The sequence below is a fragment of the Pseudophryne corroboree genome, chromosome 8 (assembly GCF_028390025.1).
Source record: "Pseudophryne corroboree isolate aPseCor3 chromosome 8, aPseCor3.hap2, whole genome shotgun sequence".
Classification (NCBI taxonomy): Eukaryota; Metazoa; Chordata; class Amphibia; order Anura; family Myobatrachidae; genus Pseudophryne; species Pseudophryne corroboree.
In genome coordinates this window covers 194,741,431-194,757,712 of record NC_086451.1, presented here as the reverse complement: position 1 = coordinate 194,757,712, position 16,282 = coordinate 194,741,431, and the positions used below count along the sequence as shown (strand labels likewise).

The 16,282-nt window shown below is 46.4% G+C and overlaps 1 protein-coding gene across 1 annotated transcript in view; it reads left to right on the top strand.

Annotated features, from left to right (window-relative positions):
* The window catches only part of ERCC6L (ERCC excision repair 6 like, spindle assembly checkpoint helicase), a 96,082-nt gene extending 84,420 nt beyond the window's left edge, over positions 1–11,662 (top strand). The window contains exon 3 of the mRNA XM_063937041.1: positions 10,257–11,662. Coding sequence (XP_063793111.1) covers positions 10,257–11,537 — 1,281 coding nt within the window. The 3' untranslated portion in view covers positions 11,538–11,662. The remainder of the gene's footprint in view (positions 1–10,256) is intronic.
* The last annotated feature ends 4,620 nt before the right edge of the window (positions 11,663–16,282 follow it).

Here is a 16,282-nt window from a genome sequence, read left to right as displayed (position 1 = left end):
GGGGTGTCTCGGTGTTGCAAATTTGCAGAGCCGCTACTTGGTCAGGGGCAAACACGTTTGCTAAGTTTTACAAGTTTGGCGCCTTGGCTGCTGACGACTTTCAGTTTGGTCAGTCAGTTTTGAAGGAACATTAGCACTTTCCCGCCCGTACTGGGAGCTTTGGTACATACCCATGGTACTAAAATGGACCCCAGCATCCTCTAGGACTTAAGAGAAAATAGGATTTTAATTACCTACCGGTAAATCATTTTCTCGCAGCCCAGTGCTCATTTTTCCTGCAGAATTACGTTTTGTTTTTTACACGTTCTCATGTGTTAAGATGTTCACAGCTGTTGCGTTATGCATGCACGTTAGCATGGGTTATGTTGAAAGCCATGTTAGGCGGCATGTTTTGTATGGTGTGAGCTGGTGTGAATCTTGCCACTAGTTTACTGTAAATTCTTCTCTCGAAGTTGTCCGTCTCCTCGGGCACAGTTTTTATACTGAGGTCTGGAGGAGGGGCATAGAGGGAGGAGCCAGTTCACACTGTTGAAAAGTCTTTAAGTGCCGAAGGCTTCTGCGGAACCGTCTATACCCCATGGTACTAAAATGGACCCCAGCATCCTCTACGGACTACGAGAAAAGGATTTACTGGTAGGTAATTGAAAATCCTATTTGAAAAATCCTGGGAAAACCCAGAGAGAAGTTTCCAGATCCATAAAAGAATTCTCATTGTTTTCCTTTCCCTGAAGAGGATAGAAAGAAATGGGAAAACCTGCCTATAGTAGACACTTCTGTATCTAGGTTGTCTACAAAGGTGGTTTTACATGTCCCTATTTCAACCGCACTAAAAGAGCCGGCTGACCGCAAGATTGAGACTACGCTCAAATCTATGTACACGGCTACAGGTGTGGCTTTATGGCCCACTTGTGCTTGTGCGTGGATTTCTAAGGCCATAGTAAAGTGGTCAGGCACATTACTAGAGGACTTAGATACTATGGATAGGAGTGACATTGATTTGTTTTTGCGTCACATACAGGATTCTACTGGGTTCATGGTAGAGGCCATGAAAGACTTTGGAATTCTGAATGCAAGTGCTACTTCCATGGCGGTCTCGGCATGCAGAGGACTCTGGCTACGCCAATGGACTGCGGATGCAGAATCTAAGAAAAGTGTGGAGAACCTACCCTTCACAGGTCAGGCTCTGTTTGGGGACGCATTGGATGTGTGGATTTCCACGGCAACTGCGTGTAAGTCAACCTTTCTACCCTCAGCAGCTCCACCGACTAGGAAATCTTATCCTACGTCCACACTGCACTCCTTTTGGACCGCAAAATATAAAAAATCTAAATCCCCTTCCACTTTCTTTAGGGGTGGTCGGGAAAAATCCAAAAAATAAGAATTTACTCACCGGTAATTCTATTTCTCGTAGTCCGTAGTGGATGCTGGGAACTCCGTAAGGACCATGGGGAATAGCGGCTCCGCAGGAGTCTGGGCACAACTAAAAGAAAGCTTTTAGACTACCTGGTGTGTACTAGCTCCTCCCACTATGACCCTCCTCCAAGCCTCAGTTAGGATACTGTGCCCGGAAGAGCTGACACAATAAGGAAGGATTTTGAATCCCGGGTAAGACTCATACCAGCCACACCAATCACACCGTATAACTCGTGACTACCATATCCAGTTAACAGTATGAAATTTAACTGAGCCTCTCAACAGATGGCTCATAACAATAACCCTTTTGTGAACAACAACTATGTACAAGTATTGCAGACAATCCGCACTTGGGACGGGCGCCCAGCATCCACTACGGACTACAAGAAATAGAATTATCGGTGAGTAAATTCTTATTTTCTCTGACGTCCTAGTGGATGCTGGGAACTCCGTAAGGACCATGGGGATTATACCAAAGCTCCCAAACGGGCGGGAGAGTGCGGATGACTCTGCAGCACCGAATGAGAGAACTCAAGGTCCTCCTCAGCCAGGGTATCAAATTTGTAGAATTTTGCAAACGTGTTTGCCCCTGACCAAGTAGCAGCTCGGCAAAGTTGTAAAGCCGAGACCCATCGGGCAGCCGCCCAAGATGAGCCCACCTTCCTTGTAGAATGGGCTTTTACTGATTTAGGATGCGGCAGTCCAGCCGCAGAATGCGCCAGCTGAATTGTGCTACAAATCCAGCGAGCAATAGTCTGCTTAGAAGCAGGAGCACCCAGTTTGTTGGGTGCATACAGGATAAATAGCGAGTCAGTTTTCCTGACTCCAGCCGTCCTGGAAACATAAATTTTCAAGGCCCTGACTACGTCCAGTAACTTGGAATCCTCCAAGTCGCTAGTAGCCGCAGGCACTACAATAGGTTGGTTCAAGTGAAAAGCAGATACCACTTTAGGGAGAAACTGGGGACGAGTCCTCAATTCTGCCCTATCCATATGGAAAATCAGATAAGGACTTTTAAATGACAAAGCCGCCAATTCTGATACACGCCTGGCCGAAGCCAAAGCCAATAACATGACCACTTTCCACGTGAGATATTTTAGATCCACGGTCTTTAGTGGCTCAAACCAATGTGATTTTAGGAAATTCAACACCACGTTGAGATCCCAGGGTGCCACTGGAGGCACAAAGGGGGGCTGAATATGCAGCACTCCTTTTACAAATGTCTGAACTTCAGGTAGTGAAGCTAGTTCTTTTTGGAAAAAAATAGACAGCCGATATCTGTACCTTTTAATGGAGCCTAATTTTAGGCCCATAGTCACTCCTGCCTGTAGGAAGTGCAGAAATCGACCCAGCTGAAATTCCTCTGTTGGGGCCTTATTGGCCTCACACCAAGCAACATATTTCCGCCATATGCGGCGATAATGTTTTACCGTTACATCTTTCCTGGCTTTAATCAGCGTAGGAATGACATCCTCCGGAATGCCCTTTTCCTTTAGGATCCGGCGTTCAACCGCCATGCCGTCAAACGCAGCCGCGGTAAGTCTTGGAACAGACAGGGCCCCTGCTGCAACAGGTCCTGTCTGAGCGGCAGAGGCCATGGGTCCTCTGAGATCATCTCTTGAAGTTCCGGGTACCAAGCTCTTCTTGGCCAATCCGGAACCACGAGTATTGTCCTTACTCCTCGTTTTCTTATTATTCTCAGTACCTTTGGTATGAGAGGCAGAGGAGGGAACACATAAACTGACTGGTACACCCACGGTGTCACTAGAGCGTCCACCGCTATCGCCTGAGGGTCCCTTGACCTGGCGCAATATCTCTCTAGTTTTTTGTTTAGGCGGGACGCCATCATGTCCACCTGTGGCCGTTCCCAACGATTTACAATCAGTGTGAAGACTTCTGGATGAAGTCCCCACTCTCCCGGGTGGAGGTCGTGCCTGCTGAGGAAGTCTGCTTCCCAGTTGTCCACTCCCGGAATGAACACTGCTGACAGTGCTCTTACGTTATTTTCCGCCCATTGGAGAATCCTTGTGGCTTCTGCCATTGCCGTCCTGCTTCTTGTGCCGCCCTGTCGGTTTACATGGGCGACCGCCGTGATGTTGTCTGACTGGATCAGTACCGGCTGGTGTAGAAGCAGGGGTTTTGCCTGACTTAGGGCATTGTAAATGGCCCTTAGTTATAGAATATTTATTTATGTGGAGGGAAGTCTCCTGACTCGACCATAGTCCTTGGAAGTTTCTTCCCTGTGTGACTGCCCCCCCAGCCTCGAAGGCTGGCATCCGTGGTCACCACTCTAGGAGATGAGCACTCTGCAGCCACCACAGCAGAGACACCCTGGTTCTTGGAGACAGGGTTATTAGCCGATGCATCTGAAGATGCGATCCGGACCATTGGTCCAACAGGTCCCACTGAAAGATTCTGGCATGGAACCTGCCGAAAGGAATTGCTTCGTAAGAAGCCACCATCTTTCCCAGGACTCGCGTGCAGTGATGCACCGACACCTGTTTTGGTTTCAGGAGGTCTCTGACTAGAGATGACAGCTCCTTGGCTTTCTCCTCCGGGAGAAACACTTTTTTCTATACTGTGTCCAAAATCATTCCCAGGAACAGTAGACGTGTCGTCGGAACCAGCTGTGACTTTGGAATATTCAGAATCCAACCGTGCTGGTGTAGCACCTCCTGAGATGAGTGCTACTCCTACCAACAACTGCTCCCTGGGTCTCGCCTTTATTAGGAGATCGTCCAAGTACGGGATAATTAAAATTCCCTTTTTTCGAAGGAGTATCATCATTTCCGCCATTACCTTGGTAAACACCCTCGGTGCCGTGGACAGTCCAAACGGCAGCGTCTGGAATTGGTAATGGCAATTTTGTACCGCAAATCTGAGGTACTCCTGGTGAGGATGATAAATGGGGACATGCAGGTAAGCATCCTTGATGTCCAGGGATACCATGTAATCCCCCCTCGTCCAGGCTTGCAATAACCGCCCTGAGCTATTCCATCTTGAACTTTAACTTTTTTATGTATGTGTTCAAGGATTTCAAATTTAAAATGGGTCTCACCGAACCGTCCGGTTTCGGTACCACAAACAGTGTGGAATAGTAACCCCGTCCTTGTTGAAGTAGGGGCACCTTGACTATCACCTGCTGGGAATACAGCTTGTGAATTGCCTCTAGCACAGCCTCCCTGCCTGAGGGAGTGGTTGGCAAGGCAGATTTGAGGAAACGGTGGGGGGGTGACGCCTCGAATTCCAGTTTGTACCCCTGAGATACTACTTGCAAGATCCAGGGATCCACCTGTGAGCGAGCCCACTGATCGCTGAAATTTTTGAGGCGGCCCCCCACCGTACCTGGCTCCGCCTGTGGAGCCCCACCGTCATGCGGCGGACTTGGAAGAAGCGGGGGGGGACTTTTGCTCCTGGGAACCTGCTGTTTGTTGCAGCCTTTTTCCTCTGCCTCTGGACAGAAAGGACCCGCCTTTTCCTCGCCTGTTTCTCTGGGTCCGAAAGGACTGTACTTGATAAAACTGCGTTTTTTTAGGCTGTGAGGGAACCTGGGGTAAAAATGCTGATTTCCCAGCTGTCGCTGTGGAAACTAGGTCTGAGAGACCATCCCCGAATAACTCCTCACCCTTATAAGGCAAAACTTCCATGTGCCTTTTGGAATCTGCATCCCCTGTCCACTGCCGAGTCTATAAGCCTCTCCTAGCAGAAATGGACAATGCACTTATTTTAGATGCCAGCCGGCAGATCTCCCTCTGTGCATCTCTCATGTATAAGACTGAGTCTTTTATATGCTCTATGGTTAGGAGAATAGTGTCCCTGTCTAGGGTGTCAATATTTTCTGACAGGGAATCTGACCATGCATCGGCAGCACTGCACATCCATGCTGACGCAATAGCTGGTCTAAGTATAATGCCTGAGTGTGTATATACAGACTTCAGGATCGCCTCCTGCTTTCTATCCGCAGGCTCCTTTAGGGCGGCCGTATCCGGAGACGTAAGTGCCACCTTTTTAGACAAACGTGTGAGCGCTTTATCCACCCTAGGAGGTGTTTCCCAACGTGCCCTATCCTCTGGCGGGAAAGGGAACGCTATTAGTAATTTTTTAGGGATTACCAATCTTTTATCGGGGAAAGCCCACTCTTCTTCACACACTTCATTTAATTCTTCAGATGGGGGAAAAACTACGGGTAGTTTTTTCTCCCCAAACAGAATACCCTTTTTAGTGGTACCTGGGTTTATATCCGAAATGTTTAATACCTCCTTCATTGCCTCAATCATGCAACGAATGGCCCTAGTGGACATTAGATTTGACTCATCGTCGTCGACACTGGTATCAGTATCCGTGTCGACATCTGCATCTGCCATCTGAGGTAGCGGGCGTTTTAGAGCCCCTGATGGCCTTTGAGACACCTGGGCAGGCACGAGCTGAGAAGCCGGCTGTCCCGCATTTGGCATGTCGTCAAATTTTTTGTGTAAGGAGTCGACACTTGCACGTAATTCCTTCCATAAAACCATCCACTCCGGTGTCTGCCCCGCAGGGGGTGACATCACTTCTATGGGCATCTGCTCTGCCTCCACATAATTTTCCTCATCAAACATGTCGACACAGCCGTACCGACACAGCGCACACACACCGGGAATGCTCTAATAGAGGACAGGACCCCACAGAAGCCCTTTGGGGAGACAGAGAGAGAGTATGCCAGCACACACCAGAGCGCTATATAATGCAGGGACTAACTGAATTATGTCCCCTATAGCTGCTATAATATTTATTGCGCCTAAATTTAGTGCCCCCCCTCTCTTTTTTACCCTTTTCTGTAGTGTAGACTGCAGGGGAGAACCAGGGAGCTTCCTTCCAGCGGAACTGTGAGGGAGAAATGGCGCCAGTGTGCTGAGAGAGATAGCTCCGCCCCTTTTTCGCGGACTTTTCTCCCGCTTTTTTAAGGATTCTGGCAGGGGTAATTATCACATATATAGCCTCTTGGGCTATATATTGTGATTGTTTTGCCAGCCAAGGTGTTTTTATTGCCCCCCCAGCGCCCTGCACCCTCAGTGACCGGAGTGTGAAGTGTATATGAGGAGCAATGGCGCACAGCTGCAGTGCTGTGCGCTACCTTGGTGAAGACAGAAGTCTTCATGCCGCCGATTTTCCGGACTTCTTCTGGCTCTGTAAGGGGGACGGCGGCGCGGCTCCGGGACCGAACACCAAGGCCAGTTCCATGCGGTCGATCCCTCTGGAGCTAATGGTGTCCAGTAGCCTAAGAAGCCCAAGCTAGCTGCAAGCAGGTAGGTTCGCTTCTTCTCCCCTTAGTCCCTCGTTGCAGTGAGCCTGTTGCCAGCAGGTCTCACTGTAAAATAAAAAACCTAAATTATACTTTCTTTCTAAGAGCTCAGGAGAGCCCCTAGTGTGCATCCAGCTCGGCCGGGCACAAAAATCTAACTGAGGCTTGGAGGAGGGTCATAGTGGGAGGAGCCAGTGCACACCAGGTAGTCTAAAAGCTTTCTTTTAGTTGTGCCCAGACTCCTGCGGAGCCGCTATTCCCCATGGTCCTTACGGAGTTCCCAGCATCCACTAGGACGTCAGAGAAACCTGCACCAACAGGTTCTCAGGAACAGAAACCAGGTTCTGTTTCCTCCAAAATCTTCAGCATGACTGTGGACCTCCCAGCCTGGAGATCGGGCAGGTGGGAGCGAGACTGAAAAATTTCACATCTGGGCGTCGTCATGCCTAGACCCCTGGGTGACAGACTGGAGTTTCAGGAACTCCCACCTCACAGATTCTTCAAATCAGGCTTACCAGTTTCGCTGACAAAGTGCTGTCCTACAGGAAGCCATTAAAAATTTGGTCAAAACAGATGTTATTGTCCCAGTTCCACCTCACCTACACCGCAAGGGTTATTACTAAAACATGTTTGTGGCGCCGAAACCAGATGGTTCGATAAGGCCGTTTTTAAACCTAAAGTCATTGAACTCCGACTTAAGGTAATTCAAATTTAAGATGTTGTCTCTGAGAGCGGTGATCTCAGGTCTGGAGGAGGGGGAATTTCTAGTATCCCTTTATATCAAAGATGTGTACCTTCACATTCCGATCTGGTCGCCTCACCAGGCTGATCACAGATTTGCGCTGCTGGATTGTCACTATCCGTTCCAGGCACTGCCGTTTGGCCTCTCCACAGCACAGAGAGTGTTCACCAAAGTCATGGCAGAGATGATGCTACTCCACCGCAGGCAAGGAGTGAACATAATTCCATATCTGGACGATCTCCTGATAAAATCATCTTCCATTGAGAGGTTTTTGCAGAGCATTGCACTCTCAACTCGACTACTCCAGAATCATGGGTGGATCCTGAACCTCCCAAAGTCACATTTGGAGCCGACAAGGAGACTGCCCTTCCTGGGGATGATACTCGACACGGAAGTACAGAAGGTGTTTCTACCGGTAGAGAAAGTGTTGGTGATCCAATCAATGGAACGGGATGTCCTGAAGCCAGCCCCGGGTATCGTTTCATCAGTGAATTCGCCTTCTGGTGAAGATGGTAGCCTCCTACGAGGCTCTACAGTACGGAAGATTCCATACGAGGTCCTTCCAACTGGATCTCCTAGACAAATGGTCGGGATCACATCTTCACATGCACCAGCGGATACGCCTATCGCCGAAAGCCAGAATTTCACTACTCTGGTGGCTGCAAACTTCTCACCTACTCGAGGGCCGCAGGTTCGGGATTCAGAATTGGATCCTTCTAACCACAGATGTAAGTCTCAGAGGTTGGGGAGCAGTCACCCAAGGGGAAAACTTCCAAGGAAAGTGGTCAAGTCTGGAATCCATCCTTCAGATAAACATTCTGGAACTAAGGGCCATAAACAATGTCCTTCTACAAGTGGCACATTTTCTGCAAGATCAGGCCATTCAGGTTCAGTCGGACAATGTGACGGCAGTGTCCTACATTAACTGACAGGGCAGAACGAAGAGCGGAGCCGCAATGTCGGAGGTAAAAAGTAAAAAGGTAAAAAATCCTCCTCTGGGCAGAAAGGCACGCGGTGGCGCTATCAGCAATCTTTATTCCGGGAGTGGACAACTGGGAAGCGGACTTCCTCAGCAGACACTATCTCCATCCAGGAGAATGGGGCCTACACCCGGAGGTGTTCGCAAAGGTGACTTGCCGATGGGGCGTACCTCAGGTAGACATGATGGCCTTTTGCCTCATCAAGAAGCTTTGCAGGTACTGCTCCAGGTCGAGAGACCCACAGGCAGTGGCGGTGGACGCATTGTTAACTCCATTGGTGTTCTGGTCAGTGTATGTGTTCCCTCCACTTCCACTCATCCCAAGGATTCTCAAACTAATAAAAAGAACAAGAGTTCAGGCGATCCTCATTGCTTTGGACTGGCCAAGGAGGGCTTGATACGCGGATCTTCTGGAGTTACTACTGGAGGATCCAAGGCCTCTTCCTCTTCGTGAGAACCTTCAACAGGGGCAGTTCGCTTAACAAGACTTACCGCGGCTACGTTTGACGGCATGGAGGTTGAACGCCAGATCTTGGCTCGAAAGGGCATTCCGAAAAAGGTCTTTCCTACCCTAATTCAGGGTAGGAAGGGAGTTACGTCTAAACATTACCATCGAATTTGGAAAAAGTATGTGTCTTTGTCTGAATCCAAGAAGTTTCCAACGGTGGAGTTTCAACTGGGAAGGTTTCTCCTCTTTCTGCACGCTGGCGTGGATGTGGGCCTATGCTTGGGCTCCATAAAAGTCCAGATTTCGGCCTTGTCCATTTTCTTCCAGAAACAATTGGCTGCCCTCCCTGAGACTTAGACGTTCTTGAAAGGGATTCTGCACATCCAACCACCCTTTGTGCCTCCTACGGCACCTTGGTATCTTAATGCGGTGCTGCAGTTCCTGCAATCGGATTGGTGCGAACCTTTGCAGGAGGTAGACCTCAAGTTTCTTACTTGGAAGGCGGTCACACTGTTGGCATTGGCATCTGCTAGACGTGTGTCAGAATGGGGGGCATTGTTATGCAAGAGCCCCTATTTGATTTTACATGAGGATAGAGCTGAGCTCAGAATGCGTACGTTTCTTCCAAAGGTTATGTCTGCTTTTCATATCAACCAACCTATTGTGGTGCCAGTGGCTGCTGACTCCTCAATTACCTCAAAGTCCTTGAGGGCTTTGAAAATTTATGTGAAGAGACCTCATCACAGGAAGTCGAACGCTTTATTTGTCCTTTTTGATCCCAACAAAGTTGAGTGTCCTGCTTCTAAGCAGTCGATTTTATCGTTTGATTAGGTTTACTCCCCTGACGCACTTAGCTTCTTTGGGTTTGTATGGCATTAGCCGCTGATACCTTCTCCTGTCGTGAGAATGTGGTGTATGTGGCTACTAACGGTTGTCGTCTTTATTATCTGCTACTGCATTTGACTGGCTCACAAAACTGATCTCCTGTGCATGGAGGCAGTGTTAGAGGAGGCGGCACTAAGCATCCTGGGAAGTCAAAGCTTTTAGCCTGTTGGTGCCTTGGATCAAGATCCAACTCTACACCCCAATGTTATCCCTGGGGAACCCAGTGTAACTCGCAGAGAGATTTAATAAAGGTAAGTTCTTACCATAAATCTCCTTTTTCTAGAACCATCTTTTAAATCCTTACTAGCAAATCTGCATTTGCAACCTCCCTTGGTAACAAATGTCTGACTGCCACTGCTAATGTCAAACACTTCATTGATGTCAGAGGATGTAGTCTACACATCCATCTATATCTTAAATATGTGAAATACATCTTTGATTTGACCCTAAATATATTTGTGTTTAATATGTTGATTAGGTTATAATGCAATATTCTTTTATTCTACAGAATAGAATTTGTCCATCAAATGGACATTTTGCTGAAGTGGATTCTGCTCCAAAAGTTTCACTAGTTGGCAATTCGTTCACTAATACAGGTTTAAATCTGTCAGAAAGCTTGACCATCAAAACTACAGAACAAGAACAGTCTTGGATGGAAGATACTAGTATGAACTTCAAAGAAGAAACTTATTTGTCTCCTTCAAAGGCTCAGTTACCATGTGACTTCAATCTAGTGTTAGAAGATTCTTTGGAAAGAGAGGAGCATCTTGTTTCCGTGGGTGAAATGGGAAGTATGATGGAAACATCTGAGGCACTGCAGAAGGAAGCTATACTAGTATTAGATGGCTCTGCAGAAAATATGAGTCAAGAAGGCAACAACTTGGAAACTTCCATGGAACATGAAATTAAAAATGAAAGCGATAAAATAAAGTATTCAATACGCCAACTTGAAGACTGCTCAAAAATTCTAGAGAGATCTCACAATGAAATGGATGTATTAAACTCTTTTCAGGAAACTAATGATGGTTTTAAAATGAATGCTTCCATAGATGATGACGAAGAGGAAGGCAAGGAGATATTTTTCTTTACAAAGCGTAAAGTTACAAGGAGAATATATTCAGAAAGTGAGCCAGAAATCTCGCAAAATGAGGGTAATATGGTGTTTTCACCTTTCAGCAGCCCTTCAGTGAAAGCAGTGAGTGCATCAACTCCGAAGTTAGAAAAATCTATCTCTGACAAACTCTTTCTACAAACCAGTTTTTCAGGGAGACGCAGGTCTATTGCTTCAAGAAGATCTCTCGTTTATGTAGCTGTAGAGGAAGCAACAGATGTTCAAGAAAATATTGATGATGAAGACGAGAGTGAGGATGAGGAAGAAGATGAATTTATAAAGGCTGAAGTTAAAGAAGTTGAAGAGGTGCAGATTGAATATATTGAAGAGGAACCAGCTGGAGAAACTCTCTTTTCGACTTCAGGAGAGGATTCTAAACCTAATAACTTTCTTGTCAAAAGCTCTTATACTGAAGACTCCACAAACGAATCTACTGATGAAGTGGAACTCCTTTCTGATGAACAAGTTGATTACCTTGCAAAAGAAACAAAAACTACCCAAATAAATGTTTCCCATCATGAAGACACTTACTCTAAACTGGTTAAACGTGGCAAGGAACTTAAAGATGATGGTCATGTGAAGGAAGCTTTGGATTGTTTTTTAAAAGCACTTGACATTAAATCGGGAGACCCTGAAGTAATGATGATTACTTTGAGTTTGTACAGACTGCTTTCCTAAAAGTAGAAAACCCCCCCAGAAAAAAAGCAATATCTGGTCTGTTATAATGTGTTGAAATAGTTTACCTTTAGCACTGTTTATTGTAAATACACCCTATTAAAATACTGAAATCATTAAATGAATAACTGAAGCTTCACATCTTATTTGTAGATGTAATGTGTTACAGGAATTTTGCTGAAGACAGGTGTATCTAATTACCTGGATTCTGATAAGAGCATTGAAAACTAGTAATAGTGCCAGAAATGTTTTTTTGTCAAGTTTAGTAGGTTCTGATCAAATAAGTTTCTCCCTATCCAAGCAGACATTTGATATCAAATTATTTTAGTTTCTCACCAACGAGAAAGCTAGTTATAAGGTGATCTCACAATTCCAGTACTATTTCTGGTACTGTGGTTTGAAGAACAGAGAGGATACATGCTAAGACCCCAGCAAGTTGTACTGCATTTGCTGATTATGTCAAATGAATATGATTGAATAGTCTAGGTATGATTCGTGGAACTACACATCCCAGCAAGTTGTACTGCATTTGCTGATTATGTCAAATGAGTATCATGATTGAATAGTCTAGGTATGATTCGTGGAACTACACATCCCAGCAAGTTGTACTGCATTTGCTGATTATGTCAAATGAATATCATGATTGAATAGTCTAGGTATGATTCGTGGAACTACACATCCCAGCAAGTTGTACTGCATTTGCTGATTATGTCAAATGAATATCATGATTGAATAGTCTAGGTATGATTTGTGGAACTACACATCCCAGCAAGTTGCACTGCATTTGCTGATTATGTCAAATGAATATCATGATTGAATAGTCTAGGTATATTGAAAAAGCGAGTTGTTTTTTTTTTTTTTTTGTATGTTTTTCTCTTTGTAAAGATATAGTTGGCTGCCTTATTGGTATGTAATGTCTGTTTTTCTAAGCTAATTTATGGCCTTAGCTTAAAGGGAGATTGTATTGGGTGGAGTTTGCAATCATTGCATTCACATGGATATTTTTCCTATTTGAAGTCTAGTATACGGCTGGATAGCCATCGGCTGGTAGTGCTTACATAGAAGTGCTGACATAAAAGTGTTATTATAAAAATAGCATTATACCTGTGTTAAACCGAAGGAAAACAGAAGGGAAACACACCAACACTACCACAAAAGGACTGCCTTAATGCCTCAAAAGTATGTAATTCATCTTATGCATATTATCCGTTTTTTAAAAACCTGCTCACTACAGTTCTCTCTTATGCAAACTTATGTATGTTTCTTGATGTAATGATTTCTTGTAAATGTCATTGCATGTGTGGGGAAGTTGCCTGGTGAAACAGTTTATTATTGCATACTGACTGGTGTTTACCTCCTTTGAACATTTACCCATTGTGGTCAGGTGTACTATATCTTTATATTTAGTAAGGTGTAGTCATGGTGTAAAGGACAGAGTATGATTACTGATTAGTAAAAGAAAACAAACACTGAGCAACATCCCCAAACAGGTAATTTAAACTTGTCATTTATTTGTACGCTCTGGACATGGCTACTAATAACAAATGCACAGTCAAAATTCTTAAAGCTATGTCTACAAATGCTAGGAGCTTAGGAGACAAAATTCCAGAGCTAATTACGATAATGACAAGGGATAACCTGGATTTTGTGGCAATTACAGAGTCTTGGTGCAATGAAAATCATGACTGGGACTTAACTATACCACAATTTACTAAAACACAATTTATTTAGGAAAGATAGAATAGGAAGAATAGTAGGAGGGGTAGCAATGTATGTGAAAAAAAGCATAAATGCTACTTTAATACAAAATATTGAAGCCAAAACTGAGGCCCTTTGGGTCACCATAGAAACTGGAAAGAAGGACATTTCTCTGACGTCCTAGTGGATGCTGGGGACTCCGTAAGGACCATGGGGAATAGACGGGCTCCGCAGGAGACTGGGCACTCTATAGAAAGATTTAGGACTATCTGGTGTGCACTGGCTCCTCCCCCTATGACCCTCCTCCAAGCCTCAGTTAGATTTCTGTGCCCGGCTGAGCTGGATGCACACTAGGAGCTCTCCTGAGCTCCTAGAAGAAAGTATAGTTTAGGTTTTTTTATTTTCAGTGAGACCTGCTGGCAACAGGCTCACTGCAACGAGGGACTAAGGGGAGAAGAAGCGAACCTACCTAAGTGGTGGTAGCTTGGGCTTCTTAGACTACTGGACACCATTCGCTCCAGAGGGATCGAACACAGGACCCGACCTCGTCGTCCGTTCCCGGAGCCGCGCCGCCGTCCCCCTTACAGAGCCAGAAACAAGAAGGTGGTCCGGTAAATCGGCGGCTGAAGACTTCTGTCTTCTCCAAGGTAGCGCACAGCACTGCAGCTGTGCGCCATTGCTCCTCATGCACATCACACACTGCGGTCACTGATGGGTGCAGGGCGCTGGGGGGCGGCGCCCTGAGCAGCAATAGTAACACCTTGGCTGGCAAAACTAAAACCATATATAGCCCCAGAGGCTATATAGGTGTATATTAACCCCTGCCAGAAACGATAAAATAGCGGGAGAAAGCCTGCCGAAAAAGGGGCGGAGCCAACTCCCTCAGCACACTGGCGCCATTTTTCCCTCACAGCTCCGCTAGAAGGAAGCTCCCTGGCTCTCCCCTGCAGTCCTGCACTACAGAAAGGGTAAAAAAGAGAGGGGGCACAATTTAGGCGCAGTATATATATATATATATATATATATATATATATATATTATAGGCAGCTATAGGGGAAAACACTCTGTATAGTGATATCCCTGTGTTATATAGCGCCCTGGTGTGTGCTGGCATACTCTCCCTCTGTCTCCCCAAAGGGCTTTGTGGGGTCCTGTCCTCTGTAAGAGCATTCCCTGTGTGTCTGCTGTGTCGACATGTATGATGAGGATAATGATGTGGAGGCGGAGCAAATGCCTGTGAATGTGATGTCACCCCCTGCGGGGTCGACACCAGTGTGGATGGATTTATGGAAGGAATTACGTGACCGTGTCAGCTCCTTACATAAAAGGTTTGACGACATAGGACAGCTGGCTACTCAGCTTGTGCCTGTCCAAGCGTCTCAAATGTCATCAGGGGCTATAAAACGCCCGCTACCTCAGATGACAGATACAGATGTCGACACGGATACCGACTCCAGTGTCGACGATGATGAGACGAGTGTACCCTCCAATAGATCCACCCGTTATATGATTGAGGCTATGAAAAATGTATTACACATTTCTGATGATACCCCAGGTACCACAAAAAAGGGTATTATGTTTGGTGAGAAAAAACTACCAGTAGTTTTTCCTGCATCTGACGAATTAAATGAGGGGTGTGAGGAAGCGTGGACTTCCCCAGATGATAAGAAATTGATCATTTCTAAACGGTTAGTGGCTGCGTACCCTTTCCCGCCAGAGGATAGGTCACGCTGGGAAACACCCCCTAGGGTAGATAAAGCGCTGACACGCTTATCAAAGAAGGTGGCACTACCGTCTCCGGATACGGCCGCCCTAAAAGAACCTGCTGATAGAAAGCAGGAAGGTACCCTAAAAGCTATATACACACACACTGGCATTATATTGAGACCCGCTATTGCATCAGCTTGGATGTGCAGTGCTGCTGCTGCGTGGTCAGACTCCCTGTCGGAAAACATTGATACCATGGATAGGGACAATATTTTGCTAACGATTGACCATATAAAAGACGCGGTCTTATACATGCGTGATGCACAGAGGGATATTTGCCGGCTGGCATCAAAAATAAGCGCTATGTCCATTGCCGCCAGACGGGGGTTATGGACTAGGCAATGGTCAGGTGATGCCGACTCCAAGCGGCACATGGAAGTTTTACCCTATAAAGGGGTGGAACTTTTTGGGGACGGTCTTTCAGACCTCTTTTCCACAGCTACTCCTGGGAAATCGACTTTTTTGCCACAGGCTACCCCACAACAAAAGAAAGCACCGTATTATCAGGTACAGTCCTTTCGGCCCCAGAAAAATAAGCGGGCTAGAGGCTCATCCTTTCTGCCGAGGGGCAGAGGAAGGGGGGAAAAGCTGCAGCACACAGCTAGTTTCCAGGAGCAGAAGTCCTCCCCTGCGTCCGGTAAGTCCACAGCATGACGCTGGGGCTGCTCAGGCGGAATCGGGAACGGTGGGGGCACGTCTCAGGTTTTTCAGCACACAGTGGGCTCTCTCACAAGTGGATCCCTGGGTCCTTCAAGTAGTATCTCAGGGGTACAGGCTGGAATCCGAGATGTCTCCCCCCCGCCGTTTCCTAAAATCTGCCTTGCCAGCAACTCCCTCTGCCAGGGAGGCAGTGTTGGTGGCTATTCAAAAACTGTATTCACAGAAAGTGATTGTCAAGGTACCCCTCCTTCAGCAAGGAAAGGGTTACTACTCCACAATGTTTGTGGTACCGAAACCGGACGGTTCGGTGAGACCCATCTTAAATTTAAAAGCCTTGAACACTTATATCAAAAGGTTCAAGTTCGAGATGGAATCGCTCAGGGCGGTTATTGCGAGCCTGGAGGAGGGGGATTACATGGTATCCCTGGACATCAAGGATGCGTACCTGCATGTCCCCATTTACCCTCCGCACCAGGAGTACCTCAGATTTGTGGTACAGGACTGTCACTATCAGTTCCAGACGCTGCCGTTTGGGTTATCCATGGCACCGAGGGTCTTTACCAAGGTAATGGCCGAAATGATGATACTCCTTCGCGGGAGTTTTAATTATCCCATACTTGGAC